The sequence below is a fragment of the Cebidichthys violaceus genome, unplaced genomic scaffold, assembly GCF_023349555.1.
Source record: "Cebidichthys violaceus isolate CVI_PGR_0920_01 unplaced genomic scaffold, fCebVio1.0.p SCAF_7, whole genome shotgun sequence".
In the NCBI taxonomy this organism is placed as follows: domain Eukaryota; kingdom Metazoa; phylum Chordata; class Actinopteri; order Perciformes; family Stichaeidae; genus Cebidichthys; species Cebidichthys violaceus.
The window spans coordinates 18,142,891-18,167,172 of NW_027176927.1; the positions used below are offsets into that span (position 1 = coordinate 18,142,891).

General features: G+C 42.4%; 1 protein-coding gene across 1 annotated transcript in view; it reads right to left on the minus strand.

The window, feature by feature from the left end:
• The window catches only part of grik2 (glutamate receptor, ionotropic, kainate 2), a 209,354-nt gene that overhangs the window by 110,467 nt on the left and 74,605 nt on the right, over positions 1-24,282 (minus strand). Inside the window, exons 5-7 of the mRNA XM_068735502.1 lie at positions 19,363-19,544; positions 9,875-9,928; positions 6,416-6,589 (exon numbers count right to left, since the gene is read on the minus strand). Of these exons, the coding sequence (XP_068591603.1) occupies positions 6,416-6,589; positions 9,875-9,928; positions 19,363-19,544 (410 nt within the window). The remainder of the gene's footprint in view (positions 1-6,415; positions 6,590-9,874; positions 9,929-19,362; positions 19,545-24,282) is intronic.

The window sequence follows — 24,282 nt, forward strand, 5'->3', positions numbered from 1 at the left end:
TCATTGGCCCCTTAAACCGGTCCAGGCCATGTTTCCCAGCCTGTTCTGCCACTCAAGGAGGTCTCCAGAGAGACAGCCTGACTGACAGGTTGGAGCAGGAACAGGAGGATAGAAGAAGCCTCCACCAGCCTCGTCTCAGTCCACTTCACTCATCTCTCCTTCTGCCAATGAATCGCTCTTTAACAATTGATCTTTAACAACAAGACCGCCAAAATAAAGCAGGAGGTACTGAACACATCCTTCAGAGTGTGGCTTACATGATCTTTAAAATGTTTCATCAGCCACAAACAAAGCACTGTTAAAGTGTGCTGTCGTGACGAGCGACTCCATTAGAGAGAGGAATCATTCTCATGAAGTATGATCAGAATACATCAATCCCATGCTATCAGAATCCTGCAGCGGCACATTTAGCTGAATCATACGTCATGTGTTTCTACTGCTGTGGGTCTTGAGGACGTGTTACTGGTGAACTCGTACTTCAGCCTCCCAAGAATCCACAAACGTCCTTGTTGTGTTCGTTCAGGTTCATCAATTTAGTTGAATCTAATTTGCATATTAGTTGGTGATGGTGACCAATGAGGTTAGTGGAGCCTTTCACCACAGTCACTCACTTTATTTCTGTTGTCTCTAACAGTGACTCCTGTGTCCACGCAAGTAGACGCACCAACGCAGACGCAGCGTTTTAGCCTTTATTTGGTTGCCAAAGGCCAAGAATTAGTTGCCAATTTTTCACAATGATTCCCAAAGACGACCCTTACTGTCAAGCCCATCATGAAAAAACAGCATGTGCTCATTTTTCAATATGGTAAAATTGGATTGTGGATTGTTGTATACATCAGAAATGGACCAACATTTCAATAAGCTCATCAAATAAACATCATATGACAAGGAGTACAGGTATATATTTTTAGTTAATAGTTCAAATGCAAAGCTTTGTAGCAGACCGTGGCTCAGATGTTATGATGTTATGATGTCAAAGGGACTTTCATAGCTGCTGTTCTGGTTGCATAAAAAGGTAAAAACAGATTTATTGTCATCATGTGACTGAAGTTTTTAACAGATCTAACCACAACTATCAAAGGATTTACATTTATTTCTTCCGAGACAGGCGATAAATAGACAGGTAGGATTAATATGTTATGTATGCATCACGTGCAAATGATGATTTTTATGTTATGAATGGTCTTGGATAATAAATAATGAAATATGAAGATAAAATACACATAAGTAAACATCCGTAGGTGTATTGGCAGCCACACAGAGCTAGTGTGTGTCTGGTGAGCCTCCTGCTGTAATAACATATTCCTCACGTGACTCACCCGTTCACGGTGTCCACCATATGCCTGTTTGAGTGATGCTCAGATGATATGAATCCTGGAATATGTCTGATGTCTGTGTGACATTTCTTTTTCATAACTCTGTTTGGATCAGACTTTAAATGATATCTGTCAAAAAGGAAATAGCTTTCCATCACTGCCCCATTTCAATGCAGCCACAGGTCTGGCACATTTATGGTAATACGGGAACAGAAATGATTGGGCAGCGCTGCTGTGGCTCTGAATACCAACTGTGTTCTGGAGCTGCAACAAACAAAGACACGACCTTGACGAGCCAGGGGGTCAGCCGTCTGCCCGGTCGAGGGTAAAAGTTAACATCTCCGGCTTTCCGACTTCTCCCGAAGAGATAAATGCAGAAATTACAGTCGTGCCTGAGTGTTTTTTTGAACCTGTTTCAATTTAGCAGGGTACACAATGAATCAGACAGCAGCTTAAGCAATTAACAAGGAGAGACATTATGGTAATGAGAGCGTGGAGCTTGTAAGGTCACTCTCGTCGTGCATGTTAAGCCACGACTCTGGGCAGGGATTCTCCGCCGCCACATTAATTGAAGGCAGCATTAAGGAATGAGGAGCAGAATTAGTTTACCTGATTCGTCACACAGACACAAGGAACAGTCTCTGGACCAAACTTCACAGGTTCATTTAATCTCCTTCATGATGTCACACAGATGCATTCTGGGGCTACAAGGAGTGAAAACGTGAGAGGAAGAATGAAACGACGCATGTTGGAAGACCTCGTATGGTCTTCAGTGCTGTGGGACGATTAGACCGTGGACCACGAGCTAGAAAGGATTTTGTCAAGCTCTGATATCCAAAGTGAGGAATGAACTTCCACATAAAGATCTCAACTTCTCTGTTCTAAATCTAGGACGTCACCACATGTACTTTATTATAACATGCATCGAGTGGAGGATTGTTGAGCATCGCAGCACAAAAAAACAGAAGAACAATAGCGCTGGACATTCAAATGATTTGACAGATCTCATCTTCACAAAGCTCTGAAGACGGACCTCCTGGTTGTTACTTCATGTGGTCGATGTTCTGTTGGTTCAGATCCACTGATGTTCTGAAACACACTGACCTTCAGCAGTGGGTGACGGGGAGCTGCTTTATGGAAATAAGGACGCTGTTGGATTTTCATAGATCAATCACACATCAGAATCATAACTAGTAGTGTTACACATACAAGACATTTGACTTGGTGACTGGTGCATAACAATACACTATGAACACAATCAAGACATCATTTAAGAACAAATAGAAACATGTGAACATTTAGAAATAACTGCTCTTCTATGAAGTAAAACCTCACCCTGTCACAATCAGAGAGAATCCACCGACACACACACACTGCTCATGTACAGGGATCGATGTCTGATCACGGGACATTCATCAGCAGAATCACACAAACTGTCTGGTAGGAGATCTAGTGCTACATGTTGTGAATGGAATAGTTTGAGTTCTGTATTCTGAATATGAAATGTATGCTCTGTACCTGTCATTCCCAAAGACACAGGGGAACATTCTTTATTATTAGATCTACACTTTGAACCACATGAGGGAGCCTGCATGTTCGTATTGTTCTGATCACTGATGATTGAATGAATGTGTTGTGAAAGGCCAGCGTACATTCTGACGAATGTGAGGAAAGGAACAGAATGAGAGAGTCTGTTCACTCTATTTGGTCTCATTCATAAAGTATATGTTTTCAATAACGCATGAAACGGTTGTGATTTATCGAATGTGCGTCTCTTAGAAGCAGCTGGTTCTAACCCTGACGTGGAACCGGCAGTGAAAGCGGTCATGACCGGTCATTCACGCACAATTTCACTCTGCTCATGATTTAGAGTTAAACAATATTGTGAGTCGAGTCGCAAAGATTTCCCCCAAAAAACTAAGTTTGTGAAACACTGGTCTGTAAGAAGAGTCCTACAGCAGGAGTGTCCACGTGCAGCACTTCATGCTAACAATCCCACAATGCAATCTGCTTTTTGGCTGCAAAAATCACCCGACAGTGAAGATGATGATGATCACCATACGTTAAAATCTGTGTTTGTGGAGTGATTTCCGATGCACACATACGACGTCAATGTGATGCATTGGTACCATTCTCTCTCCTCACTGAACAGCAGCGTCACATCTGTTATTGTGGAGTTGAGTTCATGCTCCAGCAGCGGACACGTTGATCCGTGCATCACAGAGGAGGAGCGCTGCTCAATCACCGTCAGGACACTTTGCAGCCGGTCAACAACACACACGCGCATTTCAAGATTCACCAAATCTGAACCGGAGCTTCTGCCTGAGCTCCACAAGTGAATCCACTGATTGCAGCAGCTCTGCTGAAATGATTGTTTTCAGAGTGAAATGCTGCTGAGACCAAATCACCGATTGAACAGTTGAGCTGTGTCCCCGACAGGATGGACCCAATGTCGGTTAGCATACGCTCCATTCAGGAGAAGTAGCACCTTCCTCACTGTTCGTAGCATCAACCGTGGCTCCCACTGTATCCTGCAATCAGCCGTAGTGTTCACTCTGTGGCCCCATCGCGCTGCATGGTGTGTGACAGTCTCCGGACCGCTCACTCAGCGCTATCTGTCACGATGTGCGAGTCCAGAAGTTACAGCACATCAGCAGTTCACTACTTAAGCACACAGAACCGTAAATACAGCACACAAATTAAGCCGTTAATCAAACGTTTACAGAACCTTTCACCATGTCAATATGCATTAGCTGCTGACTGATTGCCATTTGTCTAATTAATCAATCCCCACCTTCAAACTCATATGCCATTAATTCACTGATAGCAGGGTCACCGCACACTCCTCACACGCATAAATCTCTGCCTGTCGCTGATCTAAAAATAACCAGGAGCTCTGCTGGCATGATGACTCCACAGCACACAAGGAGCTGAATACAAACACAAAGAGGAAGAGACGCATCTGTGTTCCCCTCGTTTCCTCTCCGCTCTGTGGACTGCAGACGTCTCGTGGACTCATGCAGCAGCTATAAAGGCCCTCTGTGCGTTTGTGTTTTGAAAAGGTACAGTTCTTACACACACAGTCCGTTCCGGGTCTCGAGTGGGAAACAGTATTGATTGAGCCACAAATCCAACAAAAGGGGCTTAAACTGAGTAACACCCACTCTCCGATATCAATCCAGAAACATGACTCAGCAACATCCTGCTGTTTTAGAGAAAGAGAACCAGAAAGGAGTCTGTGATTCCCCAGAGGAAAGCCACTGTTTTCAATCAGCAGCCAACATGTTGCGCCGCCGCCGCCGCCGGTGCTTTCCAACTGGAATCAGACCAAGCGGCTACATCGGCCTAACGTTTAACACCTAAACCGTCCATGTGGGAATAAAACACAAGGACTCTGATTTCACTTCTGCCTTCTCTTCACCCACTCTCTGTATTTCTTCTTCTTTCATTCATCCCCCTCATCTCATTTCTCCTATCTCCTCCATTACTCTCTTTTCCTTCCCATTCCTTGTCTCTGGTGGGTAGACGCTTTTTGGCACGGTTCCCAGATAAGAGATGGTATGAAAGCGTGCGTGGAGGAACAGTTATTACAGGCAGTGTGCTCAGATCACAGAGCTTTCACATCACAGTGACAGAGACTCTTCTTATCGCACCCGGAGCTCTCAACTCGGGGCGCTAAGGTTTCCATTTGACTCCCTCAGGACGACCGGCTGGTTACGTAGGAGATGCCATCCGTTGAATCGGCTCCATCGTGTCCAGAACAGCGCTTTAGATGACTGTGTCTGTTAAACGCTAGCCAGTCGGAGACAAAGGGGAGGAGCACACACAGTTGTGGGCGGCTGTCTCAGTTGTCCATTCCATGAGCCCATTCCCCCATAGCAGTGTTCCAGTGGCTTCAGAAACTATAAAGTTGTTCTTCAGACCCTTCAACCCCCGTCTGCAGCCCGTTCATGATCGATCCGGCAACTTTGTGGTTATACTTTAATTACCGTGCAACGTCACGCTGTTCTATTTCTATGTTGTATGTTTTATATAAAGTCAAAAAGGTGGAATGTTTTATTTGAAATGTGTATTTGCAGAGGGCATGAATGAGGACTCCTAACGAGATCTGAAGTCGCTCTTTAATATCTCTCACTAACGGTTCTCTTATGATTATCTTTTATGATGTATTCCTCATGATGTGTGTTTTTATGATGTATCTTCTTGTTGCTATATACATAACTGTTTTTAAATGAACGTGTTTTAATGTGTTCTAAAGCACTGCCCCTCAGTGGACACTCCCCTGATTCTCTGCCAGTCTGGACAACAACTGGCTGAAGTCACATGACCATATACCCGTCAATATTTGCTGGTGTGTTATTGGCTGATATATGTGTGTGATCTGCTTCACAACCATCCCATTGTTGTGTGTATGTGTTTCATGAAGTCTCCACGTGTTGGTCTAAACATAAAGTTGTTGTATAGACTGCAAGTGTTGCTGGCCTCTGACCTCTGACCTCTGCTCTTAATGTTCTGTTTCTAACTTCTATCTTTATTTCGTGAATGAAGGAACCTTCCATCTCCTGTGTCAAAGAAGTAAATCAATTTATTTTTTAAGTAGATACAAAATGAAAAATCATCATCAGATATTAATTCTATTTGCATAAAGAGAGTGTATAGAAGAGCAGCGCAGTGCAAGTCATCATAGACGCTTCTGAAGGAAGTGGATCATGTCCAACAGCTGCAGCAGACGGAATGGGACCCGCCCACATCCAGGTGACTCCATAAGTGACTGTGAGGCCTCTGCTCGTCAGTCATGATCTGTGATGAGAGCTGTCTGCTGCAGTTTGTATGACTGACTCTTATACTTTACCAACAAAATGAATAACCCTACTGGAGTACTCACAGGAAACAACATCGTTTATATTTAAAATATAAAATACATATCAAATGAACTACAGATGTAAAAAAGGACCTCAGCATAGAAACATGGAGACCACTGAAGCGTTATGCATCGGTGTATGTTCTCACCATTATCCTCAACAGTCCAATGGGAAACAACCGCAGCTACACTCTGATTCATTCATTCACCACTCATTCACTGTGTTCACGAGACTCACGGTCATGAAGCCGTCCAGTAGACCAGAGTCAGGTTTGGGTGGAGCCTGCAGTCGCTCCATGGACCATTTCTCTATGATGGAGGCCACTTGGCTGTTCTCAGTGTTGAGGATCCTGAAGCCCGTCATGTTCACACCACTGTATCGGTAAGGCTCCACGTCTAGCGCAAACAGATCCTGTGAAGTAATGGAAAACACATTGAGAGTCCTTCCTCTGGAGACACACTGATGTTGAGTTGATCCTCAGTGAACAGTCATTGAGAAACGGCTAAAAACCCAAACTTAGCTAGCAGCATACCCAACGACACCTCAGTGTTAAGAGTGTGTGCTGGGTGCTACTGGTGGTTCACCCGCTCGTTATGATACATATTATAGATATATATTGCATAGAGTGGGAGGTGTTACTTCAGGCCTCCAACAGGGTTCCACAAGTACAAGTCTAATTCATGTTCTCAGTTATGGACATGGCACTAAAGCACAGGTAAAAACAATGAACGACTGTGTCACAAAATACCTTCAGTCAAAGGAACCAGTAAAGAAGAAACTAACCAGGACTCCAAAAGAGCATTTTGTAAAAAACATCCAACGACTGAGCTAATCTGTTGTTTCCCCCGCTGACATTTAACTAAAGCTAAAGACTCTAATGCAGAGACCAAATGTGTTCCGTTCACAACCACAAACAACACGACTACAAAGCAATATCTGCTGAAGCTCATCTGTGTCCCAGGCTTTAGAGCCGGCTGCTATTCCTAACTGATGGAACACAGTCTGTCAAAAACCAGGTTAAAATGATTAAGACCAGCACGCTTCACGATAAAGAGACCTGTAGTGAAACCTGTGCTCACTAGTGTGTTTGTCACTTTAGCAGAGAGTACTGGAGAGGTGGGGATGGATGGCCTGTTGTGTTGCAGCACAGAACTCTACTAAAACCACAAACGGTCATTTCCATTGATTAAAACAATCCACAGACTATGAATGGAGTTGATCGGTGTTCTTTTGAACACTGCACAGAGAGTTAGCTGTGTCCTCTGTTCTTTAGACTGCAGCTCTGCCATCTTTTCATCTTGAGGCCTCTTCACATCGAAGGCGTGACGGATTATCGTTAAGTGCATTTAAAAAATGTTTCAATGAAAAGTTCCAACGTATTTGAGGAACAGGACCACGAGGGTCAGAGCAGCTTCAGCTGCTGGAGGATGTGTTGTTGAGTTTCCTTTTAGCAGTGAGAGTATTTGAGTTCCTTCTGGTAAACAGTCACAGTGTAAATGTCAAGAGCTTTTATTGTGAAAGGTGAGAATGGAAGGAGTGGATTTGCTCTGCGTTGCTTTTGTCATGGTTGAAAGGAATAATAATAATAATAATAATAATAATAATAATAATAATAATAATAAAGCTGCTGTCTTGGTTCGGACTGTCGTTGGACACTGTAGTGTACTTATTGAATCCTCTCACACAGCGTGGATGGTTGATGTCTTTGTGACGACCCTGTCTGCCTGATTGGCTGCCTTCCCTGCAGGTGTGGTGGTGGGCGTGGCAGAGGATCGTCAGGCAGAGTGGAGACACCTGAGGCCATTAATGTGTGGAAGCTGTTAGGTCACTTTGTCACCACGTCTCACCGTGTTCTGAAAGGACTCACGACTAAAAACAAGCTCCTGCTGTGTAAACTCACAATAAACATGTCTCTGTTTAAACCTACAGCTCACTACTAATACTACTACTTATACTGTTATTATTAGAATGATAGTGTTGAAACAGTAATACTTTATAAAATCAAATCGACCAAACTGTGTTAAATACAACATGAGAGTTGTATGATGAGCAAACCCTGAACACAAGGTGAAGAGCAGACATCTACAGACAGTCTGGCAGGAGAAGGCTGCCATATGTGGCCTCAGCATGCTGGTGTGTTCTCTCTGCTGTCAGCACTGGACTCTGTCTGCCAAACACAAGGACTACCACCACACCTCCACTCCCTCACTCGCTCTGTACTTCACGTTTCATCCTCCCGAACACACCAGAGGGACATGTATCCACAGAGAGAACGTACACTCCTTGAGATGTTTTATTTCAAACCTACAGAAGTGATCCTCTTAGGCTCCGTGATGGAAAGCTCAGACGGTTGAAAACAGAATTATTCCGTTTTCAAAGGAAGTCGATATTAAACAAGTAAAGGTCGGGGGGGTGGGGGGGCGGGCAGAGTGAGACTGTTCTGATCCGAGCTCCTTGACTGAGTTATTGTGCATGGTGCAGGCACATCTGTGTCATTTATGTATTCTTTTATGTTTCAGGTCACAGTGTATACAAGGCTGCAATGGTATTGAGCCTTGCCCTCTACATTGTGACCTGAGCTGTGAAGTTAGACCTGTTAAACACAAGTTGTAACTGATACTGAAGGGCTGCTTTAAATGGTTTTAGAACGTGATTAAGTAGAAGTGTTTGACTCGATAGCGATGAAAGAATAGATGAAAACAGCTGATTAAGGTTTACCACCGATGTGTGTTTGCTGTAGAGTTTGACTCATTGTTGAGTCTTCTTCTTACAGTAGTAGGTGACCTAGCATGAGAGAGCAGCTGCTTCGTCTCAACCTAACACCGTCTTCAACTCGTTCCTGCTCAGCACATAGATTCTACACCGAGACAAAAATATCCTAGATGTCTCTTTCATAATCCTGGTCTGTGAGGTTCAGTAGGTCAAGAGGTTCAATCCCCAGCTCGTGTTCACACTTTGAAGTGCCCTTGGGCAAGACACTGAGCCCAGACAACATATGAAGTGTGAGCTAGATGAAGAGCATTTACTTAAAGCTACTGTGAGGAACTTTATTGTTCTTGGTACTGGGATTGTTTATTGATGATGTTGGTGGTCAATGTGGGTAAAAGGGCTAGTGCACCAGAGTCCCTTTAGAAAACCTCTCATTTTACTGCAGCAGGGTCTGACAGTCTTCCCTGTGCAGTCCTGGATCTGGTTCCCAGTGCCTCCCTTCCCTCCAGCGGGCCCAGCAATACCTTGAATGAGTTTCTGGTGAACCCGCATTAAGAATAACTATGTAGATACAGCCGATCTGTCTTCCTGCTGATGTTTTTTACCTACGTTGGTCACATAGAGGCGTCGGTAATAGATTGAGATTGTTTCATAACCAGTTAAAAGATCCTCACAGTAACTTTAGAATAAGAAGAATACCAGAAAGAAGATGTGAAAGTGAAAAGGCATGAAGCAAAAGAAATAAAAACGCTTTCTTGATGTCTCAAAGAACTATGCTATTATTTTCTTTGGCTGTGGAAAAGAAGCATTAAAGGGACAAAGAATGATCCAAGGTAATGAATATAAAATGAATAGCAGAGAAAATGAAGATTGAAGAGCGGCGTCGCCTCGTTCTTTGGGATGCAACAAATCTTCACGGGGATGTGGAGCTCTGAGTAAGACCTGATGACAGAGCGACTGTGCAGCACAGCCTCGTTCTCTACTTACCAGTGTGGTGAAGATATAGTGATAATACTCCGTCATCATCCCCATGGCGAGAGCCTAAGAAAGAGAGCGACAGAAGGAGGCACAGAGACAGATTGGGAGAGGGGGAGATTTATAAATGAATAGGGAAGCAGAGAGAAGATTTTGTCATATTGTGTGTACACACACACACACACACACACACACACACACACACACACACACGTGTGTGTGGCTGTGTTACTGGCTGTACCACCATGTAATGTGAAGAGGCATATATTCTGATGCACTGCTGCAGCCACGGGCTCAGAGATAAGAACGCCCACCAAAAATAAAAACGGCTAAATAAAGCACATATGAAGGATAACACATGATTCTATAGACAAGGGACATCTGGGACCTCATCCCACAATAATGAGGTCCAGGGTGGAGCTGCTGTGGGACGTTGTGTAGAAGCTGGTGTTCCCAACATGCAGCTCGTGATGTGTGGTGCTTCTGCTGTTGATTTGACAGTATGATGCTTTTAGCAGAGTGGTGTGCAGAGCGACAATCAGTGTAAATGTGTTACAGTCTGTGTTCAGCGTTTCTTCACCACACAGATAATGCAGCATATTATCCCAAGGAATATGTAACTATGTGTCAGTGTGGGAGGTAGTGCGTCCTTCACACAGGGATGTAGAATAAGGGCGTGGAGGTCGGGGCGGTGAGCGGGTTCGTTTCACTCGACTTCCATGCAGGTGACCAGAGTTCATGTCATGTTGAAGTTCATGTTCTAGATACAGTCCTTCTGCTGCCCTACCAATGATGGAGTCGCCTGAAGATATTGCAGGAAGTCAGAATTAACAAATGGAAATATAATATATATGTATATGTAATATACACAATCCAGGCGCAAAGATTCACATCCACACCACTAATGATGAGATTTCAATAATATCTATAATATCCAACATCTCATATTTGGTAGTTAGTTATAGTTCATGACACAGAACCTATTGTTTTTGTATAGATTATAATAATTTGTGGTTTGGGTTTGGATTAGTCAAAACTAGTGAAATGTTCTGCAGCTCTGCAGTGATTGGCAACGGTCAAAAAGAGGTTCAATACCCAAAACTAGTTGAGCTCAAGCTCAATGGAGACGGAGCTTCTCAGGCAGATGGGTGCAGTGTCTTCATGGAACCCAAACTTCATGTTGAAGATGAGGCTTAGCCACAACACAAAGCTCTCAAGTTGCCAGTCAATCTACTGTATGGTCCAATGCTCAACTGTCGTCAGGAGCTGTGTGTAGACCAACAGAAACAAAGCCCTCTCATGCTGCAGGGATCAGCTGGTCTGAGAACACCTTGTGACCCCTGATGAAGAGCTACAAGACTCGTCTGAGAAGAAGGACGCCGGGGCTTTACTTTAGCCAACAGCAGCAAAATATGACAGGACTGACGAGTAGAAGTAAAGAAGAACACTGTAGACCGGCTGCTCATTTATGTTAAATAGTTTCACCATTTAGAAGAAAAACCACATGAACACCAGACCTGAACCTGAGCGCAGATGGAGAATCTGGATCAATGGGGAAACTACATTTGGCTCTGCTGCGGCTCCATTTTCCCATTATGAGTGGATTATATCAATGTAATTTTACTTGACTGTCGCCTTGTTCATGTTCAGTGTGAGTCAGACTTTTGTCATCTGTCTGCGATTGCCTTTCATCTTACCAAGCGAGGAATATGTAGTCATTCGCACCATTACCAAGGCAATCTGTCTCTAAAAATGCACCTCTGAGATGAGATTCTAAAGTGGAACCTTTCTCTGCATAATTCTATTATCATCTAGACTGTGTGTGTGTGTGTGTGTGTGTGTGTGTGTGTGTGTGTGTGTGTGTGTGTGTGTGTGTGTGTGTGTGTGTGTGTGTGTGTGTGTGTGTGTGTGTGTGTGTGTGTGTGTGTGTGTGCTGGCTGTATGGTTCTATATGGTGGTGTCAAAGTCCTGTCCACCGTGCAGAAACTCAGTAAACCAATATGAATTACAGATTAGGACTGTGTGGAGAGGATGATTAAATAGATAGGGAGGGATAATGGCTGCTGGTATCAGGTGGGGAACCTTGAGGAAGCCTCCAGCTTCCCGTCTGAGAGCCAGCCCACTCAGCAGTGATTCACACGGTGCCATTTCCTGGACCTTGTGATAACAGAAGAGTGCCGTTAACCTTTCGGAGCTCATATCACATGCAATGAACACAAATCAAGAAATAACTTACGTCCTGTTCAGTTCTAATTACTGTTCAGGATTAAAACAATCAAAATGTGCATGGTAGTTTAGCTCTGTTTAGATCTGGGGTCAGACAGCGTTCCACTTCTCAACTCTCCTCATTTGCTGAACTGTTGGTGAATTCTGTGTGTATTTGAGACACATGATGGAGCTACAGCTAGCTACAACAACAGTGTAGGCTATGTGACATATATAACAGCAGATTTAAGTGTGAAACTCAGTTTCACTGGCGATCATTATTGGTATTAATTGGGAGATCAGCATTAACCCTTTCTAGTCAGTGATCCCTGATAGCGCTACATTGTGAACAACAGGTCTGTGCTGAAATCAGTAGGAGAGCTAGTTAGCCCCAAAGCTAACAGCTAGCATACAGAGGTTCCATTGGGTATTGTGATGATGCGTTCAGGCTCTGTTCAGTAAAACTGAGTAATGGGTGAATGTTATTTACAATGTTATCATGATTCATTGTAATGTCATCTTGTAAAATGTAGTTTATGGCGAGAAACGTAAATGAATACAATAGTTTGAAGGATATGTTTTCACAGCATTATAAAACCTGTTTATCTGTTTAACTTCCAAACACCAGCTCTATATGATACATCATTGAAACTACTGATGTCAAGATTCTCTATCGATAATAACACAATGTGTTTCTATGTAAGCACAAATTAAAAGGATAACATTTCACAGGGCGGTTAAATAAAATCAAACTGCCTAACAACGTACATAAGTGATTAGCTTTACTTAGTGGATTGTGATTAGCTTAGCACAATGTTACGTGTGCTAGCAGGCGGTGCTAGCAGGCGGTGCTAACAGGCGACGCTAACAGGCGGTGCTACCCGTTCAGGGCCGGAACATCCACAATGAGAGTTGAGGATAATTCTAACACCGTACTTTAAAAGAGATAACTAGCTCTACCCTGCAACACACAGCCATGTTGCTCCTTTACTTCTATACGTCCCCATAGTGTGTTGAACTCACACTCAGCGTTAGTGCAGAGAGCTACAGCTGATGAAACCAACAAGTGACCTGATCCACGGTCCTCAGCTAGCACTCAGAGGCCTTCTTTCTCTGTCCTGTGTGAAATGGAACAAGCGTTGTTTCAGAGGTGACTGTGCATGTTGATGGTGAATCCGCCTCATTCAACAATGGTTAGCGTCGGAACCGTGTTTTGAACAACCACAGCTGGATGCAGTATAAAGCCATGCTCCCGTGGGGTCGCCATGTTTAAATGCAGTGATTGTGAACAACACCCAAAATGTTTTGAATGTCTGCTTCTTCAGCAGATGTGTTGGAATAGTTTCACCTCAACATCAATCATGTTATATTCTCTCCTGACTGTTCGGCTGTTTATTTCCTTCTTATTGGTTTTCATGAACTCTCTTGCTGTTTTGGAATGTGTGAACCCTAAATATAGAAAATGTAAATACACCATTATGTAGTTGTGGAATATTTAACGACACAGTGTTCCCCTGCTGGTCTCCTGCTACACATCTCTTTACCAGACGATAATGTCGTTCACATCTCTTTAGACGTTAATGTCATTCACATCTCTTTACCAGACGATAATGTCGTTCACATCTCTTTAGACGTTAATGTCATTCACATCTCTTTACCAGACGTTAATGTCGTTCACATCTCTTTAGACGTTAATGTCATTCACATCTCTTTAGACGTTAATGTCGTTCACATCTCTTTAGACGTTAATGTCGTTCACATCTCTTTAGACGTTAATGTCGTTCACATCTCTTTACCAGACGTTAATGTCGTTCACATCTCTTTAGACGTTAATGTCGTTCACATCTCTTTAGACGTTAATGTCGTTCACATCTCTTGAGACGTTAATGTCGTTCACATCTCTTTAGACGTTGATGTCGTTCACATCTCTTTAGACGTTAATGTCGTTCACATCTCTTTAGACGTTGATGTCGTTCACATCTCTTTACCAGACGTTAATGTCGTTCACATCTCTTTAGACGTTAATGTCGTTCACATCTCTTTAGACGTTAATGTCGTTCACATCTCTTTACCAGATGTTAATGTCGTTCACATCTCTTTAGACGTTAATGTCGTTCACATCTCTTTAGACGTTAATGTCGTTCACATCTCTTTACCAGATGTTAATGTCGTTCACATCTCTTTAGACGTTAATGTCGTTCACATCTCTTTACCAGACGTTAATGTCGTTCACATCTCTTTAGACGTTAATGTCGTTCACATCTCTTTAGACGTTAATGGCGTTCACATCTCTTTAGACGTTAATGGCGTTCACATCTCTTTACCAGACGTTAATGTCGTTCACATCTCTTTAGACGTTAATGTCGTTCACATCTCTTTAGACGTTAATGGCGTTCACATCTCTTTAGACGTTAATGTCGTTCACATCTCTTTAGACGTTAATGTCGTTCACATCTCTTTAGACATTAATGTCGTTCACATCTCTTTAGACGTTAATGGCGTTCACATCTCTTTAGACGTTAATGTCGTTCACATCTCTTTACCAGACGTTAATGTCATTCACATCTCTTTAGACGTTAATGGCGTTCACATCTCTTTAGACGTTAATGTCGTTCACATCTCTTTAGACGTTAATGTCGTTCACATCTCTTTAGACGTTAATGTCGTTCACATCTCTTTAGACGTTAATGTCGTTCACATCTCTTTAGACGTTAATGTCGTTCACATCTCTTTACCAGACGTTAATGTCGTTCACATCTCTTTAGACGTTAATGTCATTCACATCTCTTTACCAGACGTTAATGTCGTTCACATCTCTTTAGACGTTAATGTCGTTCACATCTCTTTACCAGACGTTAATGTCGTTCACATCTCTTTAGACGTTGATGTCGTTCACATCTCTTTAGACGTTAATGTCATTCACATCTCTTTAGACGTTAATGTCGTTCACATCTCTTTAGACGTTAATGTCGTTCACATCTCTTTAGACGTTAATGTCGTTCACATCTCTTTACCAGACGTTAATGTCGTTCACATCTCTTGAGACGTTAATGTCGTTCACATCTCTTGAGACGTTAATGTCGTTCACATCTCTTTAGACGTTGATGTCGTTCACATCTCTTTAGACGTTAATGTCGTTCACATCTCTTTAGACGTTAATGTCATTCACATCTCTTTACCAGACGTTAATGTCGTTCACATCTCTTTAGACGTTGATGTCGTTCACATCTCTTTAGACGTTAATGTCATTCACATCTCTTTAGACGTTAATGTCGTTCACATCTCTTTAGACGTTAATGTCGTTCACATCTCTTTACCAGACGTTAATGTCGTTCACATCTCTTTAGACGTTAATGTCGTTCACATCTCTTGAGACGTTAATGTCGTTCACATCTCTTTAGACGTTGATGTCGTTCACATCTCTTTAGACGTTAATGTCGTTCACATCTCTTTAGACGTTGATGTCGTTCACATCTCTTTACCAGACGTTAATGTCGTTCACATCTCTTTAGACGTTGATGTCGTTCACATCTCTTTACCAGACGTTAATGTCGTTCACATCTCTTTAGACGTTAATGTCGTTCACATCTCTTTACCAGACGTTAATGTCGTTCACATCTCTTTAGACGTTGATGTCGTTCACATCTCTTTAGACGTTAATGTCGTTCACATCTCTTTAGACGTTAATGTCGTTCACATCTCTTTAGACGTTAATGTCGTTCACATCTCTTTACCAGATGTTAATGTCGTTCACATCTCTTTAGACGTTAATGTCGTTCACATCTCTTTACCAGACGTTAATGTCGTTCACATCTCTTTAGACGTTAATGTCGTTCACATCTCTTTAGACGTTAATGGCGTTCACATCTCTTTAGACGTTAATGGCGTTCACATCTCTTTAGACGTTAATGGCGTTCACATCTCTTTACCAGACGTTAATGTCGTTCACATCTCTTTAGACGTTAATGTCGTTCACATCTCTTTAGACGTTAATGGCGTTCACATCTCTTTAGACGTTAATGTCGTTCACATCTCTTTAGACGTTAATGTCGTTCACATCTCTTTAGACATTAATGTCGTTCACATCTCTTTAGACGTTAATGGCGTTCACATCTCTTTACCAGACGTTAATGTCATTCACATCTCTTTAGACGTTAATGTCGTTCACATCTCTTTAGACATTAATGTCGTTCACATCTCTTTAGACGTTAATGGCGTTCACATCTCTTTAGACGTTAATGTCGTTCACATCTCTTTAGACGTTAATGTCGTTCACATCTCTTTAGACGTTAATGGCGTTCACATCTCTTTAGACGTTAATGTCGTTCACATCTCTTTAGACGTTAATGGCGTTCACATCTCTTTAGACGTTAATGTCGTTCACATCTCTTTACCAGACGTTAATGTCATTCACATCTCTTTAGACGTTAATGGCGTTCACATCTCTTTAGACGTTAATGTCGTTCACATCTCTTTAGACGTTAATGTCGTTCACATCTCTTTAGACGTTAATGTCGTTCACATCTCTTTAGACATTAATGTCGTTCACATCTCTTTAGACGTTAATGGCGTTCACATCTCTTTACCAGACGTTAATGTCATTCACATCTCTTTAGACGTTAATGTCGTTCACATCTCTTTAGACATTAATGTCGTTCACATCTCTTTAGACGTTAATGGCGTTCACATCTCTTTAGACGTTAATGGCGTTCACATCTCTTTAGACGTTAATGTCGTTCACATCTCTTTAGACGTTAATGGCGTTCACATCTCTTTAGACGTTAATGGCGTTCACATCTCTTTACCAGACGTTAATGTCATTCACATCTCTTTAGACGTTAATGGCGTTCACATCTCTTTACCAGACGTTAATGTCGTTCACATCTCTTTAGACGTTAATGTCATTCACATCTCTTTAGACGTTAATGTCATTCACATCTCTTTAGACATTAATGGCGTTCACATCTCTTTACCAGACGTTAATGGCGTTCACATCTCTTTACCAGACGTTAATGTCATTCACATCTCTTTAGACGTTAATGGCGTTCACATCTCTTTACCAGACGTTAATGTCGTTCACATCTCTTTAGACGTTAATGTCATTCACATCTCTTTAGACGTTAATGTCATTCACATCTCTTTAGACATTAATGGCGTTCACATCTCTTTACCAGACGTTAATGTCGTTCACATCTCTTTAGACGTTAATGTCGTTCACATCTCTTTAGACGTTAATGTCGTTCACATCTCTTTAGACGTTAATGTCGTTCACATCTCTTTAGACGTTAATGTCGTTCACATCTCTTTAGACGTTAATGTCGTTCACATCTCTTTAGATGTTAATGTCGTTTGTCACCTGGCTGCTTGTCGTCCTCCTTGTTGGTTCTATTTGGGCTTAACGGCGGGTAGCTGTTGACGGGTATGACAGTCTCTAACTTATTGGTGCGCCATATAATGAGATCATATCAGGACAGTGAAGTCTTTCATTACATCCCATTAGCAGGGTTTCTCTCTGAAATTATTAATGAGAGTATAGTCCTTGACCTTCCCCAGCAATCTACTACTCAGGCATTGATTAAAAACCCTGCGAGAGTGACGGAGTGCCGGGGGTGAATCATGTTGTCTTTAATATTTGATAAATCCTGCTAGCACAAGAAATATGACTGCTTGCTAATTGAGTTACTCATTGCAAAGTTCCTCTTTTATGCCAGATGACATTCTTGCGCTGCATGATTGTGTGGAATTGTGAGAATAGAGCTGATGTCTAATGTACAAGGACACACTTTTCCTTTGCAGCGTTTAATTCACAACTCTACACATGCAACTGATGAAATGTTCTAACCTGACTCTTTACTCGTGTGAAGTGTCATTATCACAGTGTGTTAATGTGATAATTAACTCACTGTTACACACAGAAGAGCGTTCCATCATGTGGAGGAAAAGGAGGACACCGTGCCGTTAACAGCAGCCTGCTATGACCGGGACGAATATGATAATCAAGTCAGGATACACAGTTTGCTGCCATGAGACAATGAGACGATTAATGAGTCATACATTAGACATAATTGGTCAAAAAAATATTCTTAGCAGCTATGTTTACTACTTGTATTACCATTAGCAGCGACAGACAGTCCAGGCCTCCATCGTCTCCATCGAACACAGCAGTGAGGGATCATGTCCTCATGCATGGAAAAAGAAATGAACGAACCCTGTCATCAGATAACTATGGTCACTTTAAAGTTAGGTAAAGATCATAGTTATTCCAAATAACCTATGGAGAGCTTTCATTAGGATTGGGCAACTGAGGGAAGGGTTGCGTTTAGATTTTAAAGCATCCACCCAACACTGAGACCTCCGTAGCTTTACTCTCCGCCTCACTATAAAGCACGGGTCTCCATCCAGCAGCTTGTGAGCTACCAGCACTATTATTTGCACATCAGCTGTCGATTAAAGGTGTCGCACTGCTGTGACGCCAGAGGTTGTTTGTTTTCACAAGTGTCTCATTTTACATTCTACGCAAAGATTCACCAACGTTTCACGGGGCTTCCTGGCTGGTAGCAGTTAAATACCAGAGAAGGTAGAGGAGCTGAAAACGACGTATCTGTTTACCAAGCTGATGAAGAAGGCCGACGCAGCAGCAGAGGCTTCCTTTAGTGGAGCACATCCTAATGAAGCTCAAAGGCCGCTGGCCTGAGGAGGGACTGTAATAGAGGTGATGACTGCAGCGGCTGGGACGCTATTAAAGAACCATAAAAGTAAGACGGAAATTAAGTCTGCTGCTGACGTACAACTTGGTGTTATGAGCAGTTTTCCACTTTCATTTAGTAAAATGAGCTTTTAGAGGAAACTAATGTGGAGACCCCTGATATAAAGGGCGCTCTACTGCTTGTGATGGCACTGAATGTTAGCTCAGCTGCAGTTTGATGGTAAAATGTCCTTAATCCTATCAAAAGCTAGACACTCTGATTCTGCACCCTGATGTTTAAAAAGAAACAACAATTTGTCTAGATGTGCAACGTCAGCTGACCTTAAAGGAGGGAAACCCATTCCACATAATTAAACGGACAATTTCATGTATTGATGGTACGAAACATGTCAAATTAAATGAAACACAAGTAAAAGAAGTGTGCTTTAACAGACACAAGAAAGAAGCCCTCACAACCGGCTCCTGCTGTAGGTTCCACTTGAGAACCGACCTCACGAGGATGTAAGAACACAGGTATGTAGAGCTGCACCTACAACTCTGTCCACACACACACACACACACACACACACACACACACACACATACACACCTGCTTCAGTATCCCAGCAGCCATTTCGTGGCCACAGTCAAAGATGATGTGGAACTCCTTCCCTCTCTTCATCTCCTTTAGCAGTGGCTTAGCGTCCTTGGTGTCTGCAGGCAGCTGCCGGATCTTTAACCGGATGTTGTAGCGGGACGGCGCCTTTATGAGTTCTTGCAACCGAATCAGACCTGTGGAGAACAACAATGGAAAAACACACAAGTTATATCTTACCCCATTGAAACTGGTACAGTCTGGCTCCCACGAGGGCAATGGAGTTCCTAAAAGGACATTTCAAATGTATGTACATACATTTCCACAGTAATTAAGGTAACAGCTACTCTTCATTCACATGGCAGTGGTGGTCACAATTAGAGTAAACAAGCTGCATTTTAGTGCTACTGTTTATTCTCTATTTGATATATTTTACTGTTTATTCTCTATTTGATATATTTTACTGTTTATTCTCTATTTGATATTTTAGTCCTACTGTTTATTTGATATATTTTAGTTCTACTGTTTATTCTCTTATTTGATATATTTTACTGTTTATTCTCTTATTTGATATATTATATGTTCTTCCTATTTCTTTCCATGTCCTTCAGAACTCAGCTAAGCGGTCCGCCTCGCCTCGGTATCGGCAGACTTTGATCCAACGATACAAAGACACACATCAACACTGCACATCATTCATCAGTCATCATAAAGGACATGGATTCTATGCTCACTATAGACCATTCACTGCTGGGTTTAGGATATTCGTGAAGTCAACCTTGCAGTGGAAAATGATTGGATGTTCAACAGAATCATAATCATCTTCATGTTGACGGATACGTGTGTATACATATTTCTCCTCTCAGTTTTATGCACTTTTTTTCATTGATGGTTGTTATTGTTCAAATAATTGACATGCCGTGATGCTTGATGAATGAATAGAAATGAATAGTGGTCATCAGGGCCAGCGAAGCCTTCTCTGCTGGCCTCAACACAATCACTAAGTTAAAGCTATTTTATCATTTAATAATTTCATAAAAACACTACATGTATTCTAGTTATTTTTACCGTTATCTTATTTTCTCATTGCACAGCTCCTGTCTTCCTCAGTTGCTCTGCTTCTAGTGCAGCTTGTTTTAAGTAGAGCTCTTATCCAATCAGATTCAGCCTCTATGTCTCTATGTAAGGAGAGAGGCCCGAGGTCCTCTAGGTAGACCTTACAGATTAAAGTACATGAGGACGATAGTGTTGATCGTCATCGTCTTCAACCACTCAGATCTTTAGTTTGACATGTTGGGCGTGTTCTTTGTCAGAGTCTTCTAGGTGGCCTACAGTACGTCAGCATTAAGGTGTGCTGTGATTGGTCAGTGGGTGTCACTGTTGTGAAGCTGAAGCAGCTAGCAGGACTTAGTATTAGTAAGAGTTCAAGTTGAAAGATACGTAAGAAGTTATGACATTGACATGACATTTTTTGTGTTTTGCTTGGTGTAGCTTTGCTTTTTATCACTCAATGGCTGAAGAAGGAGAAACGGATTTGAGAGTTACTGACGGCGCCTTTCTCAAGAAGGACGTTTCCATAAAGAATGGTCATGGTAAGAAAGGGTCGGCTAACCCCACAGCTAGCAGCCCTGACCAGCCAGGAGAAGGATCTGTGTGAACGGTGTTCCTGTCTGACAGCGGTGGAGAAGCGCTGCACATTTTATGGATGAGAATGTTTTAGCTCCGCAGTGCTGCTGGATTGATTTGTTGCTTTGTTGTCATACACTGCCTGGCCAAAAAAAAAGTCGCCACCAAAAAAAAAGGTCACACACTGTAATATTTCGTTGGACCGCCTTTAGCTTTGATTACGGCACGCATTCGCTGTGGCGTTGTTTCGATAAGCTTCTGCAATGTCACAAGATTTATTTCCATCCAGTGTTGCATTAATTTCTCACCAAGATCTTGTATTGATGACGGTAGAGTCTGACCGCTGCGCAAAGCCTTCTCCAGCACATCCCAAAGACTCTCAGTGGGGTGAAGGTCTGGACTCTGTGGCGGCCAATCCATGTGTGAAAATGATGTCTCATGCTCCCTGAACCACTCCTTCACTATCTGAGCCCCATGAATCCTGGCATTGTCATCTTGGAATATGCCCGTGCCATCAGGGAAGAAAAAAGCCATTGATGGAATAACCTGGTCATTCAGTATATTCAGGTAGTCAGCTGACCTCGTTCTTTGAGCACATACTGTTGCTGAACCTAGACCTGACCAACTGCAGCAACCCCACATCATAGCACTGCCCCCACAGGCTTCTTCAGTAGGCACTAGGCATGATGATCCAGGTGGAGACTTTTTTTTTGGCCAGGCAGTGTATAAAATATGTGACTGGTTCTTGTGAGTTTGTTCTTGTCATTGTGTTAATCACATTGATTTTGACTATATGCATTGTCCGTTAATGACGAAGCATCCCGTCATCGCGGGGTTAGGGTCGGACATTTGATTATCTGTTTGGGGTTTTGTTTTCTTTTAAAAAGCAGAGTGATGGTCTGGAGAAATGTGGATTGAGGTGATTTCTTTATCCCTGTTTGAATCAGTAGAACAGCTGAATGCTGCTGGAGAGTTCAGCGTGTGCTGCTGCTGCTGCTTTCCTGCTAAGCTAGTTTAGCGTAGCCTCCCAGAACACACGAGCCTCACCAGAGAACAATGGTGTGGTTCGTGGTGGGCGTGTCAGACAGCACGGTGTCTGTGACGTCGGGTGGGTTGCCAGGTTGAGGGCAGTGGCTCCACTGAGAGAACATTACATTTCCCACAATTTAAGCTTCTTCTTCCAAACGCACTAGTATTATTCAAACGTATTGTTCGGTTCGTGAGCCTCGTACCGAACGGTTCATTATGAATACGTGTGTTGTTACACTAGAAACAAATAATAACCGTATCTGTGGCGTCATAGTGAGGTCATCAGGAGGGGGTTCAGCCGTAGGACAGCACTGAAGGCCCAGGTATGAAACACACTAACACCGGTTAAATGTAGTGTCTTTGTGTCCAATTGGCGGATGTTTTGTATACTTTTCTGCTTTCTCAATTTGAGTCGATGCTTAAATTCAACCGACTGGCAGATCAGAAAAGACTTCATTTTCATTTTGTATGTCAGAGATGAAAACATGAAAAAGGGTCTGAAGAGGTGGTAGAGTCTGAACACAGAGCGTATGAAGTGAACATGGAGAATGGGTGTCATGTTGCTTGGTGATGAGTCAGGCTGGTTGGCTCCTCAGTGTGCTGTAGAGACACATTCACTAAATACCTACACACACAAATAATAATATAATAGTTCATATCTGTCACGCTGTTTTAATCAGGTCTTAAAAACTGTGCAAAATGTTACTACATTGTTTTTTTTCTCCACTATAAATTGGATAAGATCATTTTTTCAGTGCTAAAATTGAAGTGGAATAAGTAAATGATAATTATACAGCCGAAAACCAATGTGTTGAGTTACTTCCATGCTACTCTGACTTCTATTCAGGAGCTAAAAGTGATCACAGGTAATTAATCAGCTGTATTCACAGTGCCTGGCCCAGATGCTGCTTCAGACACCAGTCACTCCTCACATCAACAAACAGGCTCGTCGGTCCTGTGTCTCTGCCCACGGCCCGCCGTCCCCAGCTGTTGGGCCCGTGGCATTATTTGTTTACTTCCTGCTTCCAGATGAGTGCATTGCACTGTGGGAAACCAGCCTGCAGTCTGCTGGAGCTTCAGCAGCCAGTCGCTGCTTTTCATTAAATCAAACAGTGTTTCGCTCACTGATGATGACATCCCCAGAGTGTTGACCTGTGAGACACTGGCAGTGTTCCATTTAACCATCTCATGACAAAGTGACTCCTCAGCTGCTGCTCACAACGGCGTAAACAAAGCACACTATAAAAGGTTTGAAGCTGAGTCACAGAGGACGGTCACCAGATTACTGCAGCCAATACGTCTGTACATGTGTAAACAACAGTCTAACAGTGGGATAGGATGGCATTGGCTATGCTGTAGGTTGTGTTGTGGACAAAGCTCTTTGATATGGAAGGTCTGTGACAGTAGGAATGCTCTTGGATACCTGGAGACAAACAATAAGTCAATTCCTACTTTCCATTCTTGCGTAGCCTCAAGGGTCAACAAGGGTCAGCGTGACATCAATCCTGTCACCTGCTGATGTCAGCGTAGATATCTGCAACATGGCCGACATTTGTGATGTGCACCAACTAGTGCGCCAAGTGAACAAGTGTGCTAAAGAAACAGATGCTTGTTGAGGAGGTCTAGCTGCCTTTTTGTAATTCCTCCTCAAAAGGAACATTTTGGGGAAACCGACCAATTAGTTTTCTTTTCAGGAGTGAAGTTTAGGATTTCAATCGAGACACGACTGTTAACGTCACGGAGCTGCAGTCTTTATTCATCATAAAGGTACATTAGCCAGCTAGCCAGTGAAAAGTGAAAGAAAGAAATGAATGTTCCAAACTTCCATGATGACATACATGCTTACTGATCTGAGCATCGATGGGGATCGTTCAGTGCTCACTAATCAACACATTATATCTTGAAAACACTTTTGTGATTCACGTGTATACATAATGAATGAATGAATGAATGATGAATGATGAATGATGTGCAGCATTGAAATGTGTCTTTGTTCTGTTGTGTTCTGTCAGAATATTTGGTTGTAGTTATGTACAAGAAATATTAAGTTAAAAAAAACTATTAAGAAAAAAAAGACCAATTGCATATTGTTTTGTAGCTGGTTGTTCATTTAGTATTATTATTATTATTATTATTATTATTATTACAGATCATTCAACCTCTCACAGCCTTCATCAACAGATACGTTTAATTCCTCTGTCTGTTTGCATGAGCAGACACCGACTGAGTGATGGAGGAATGTAATGACCTCACTGTCCACACTGAGCTATGGTGCTGCTC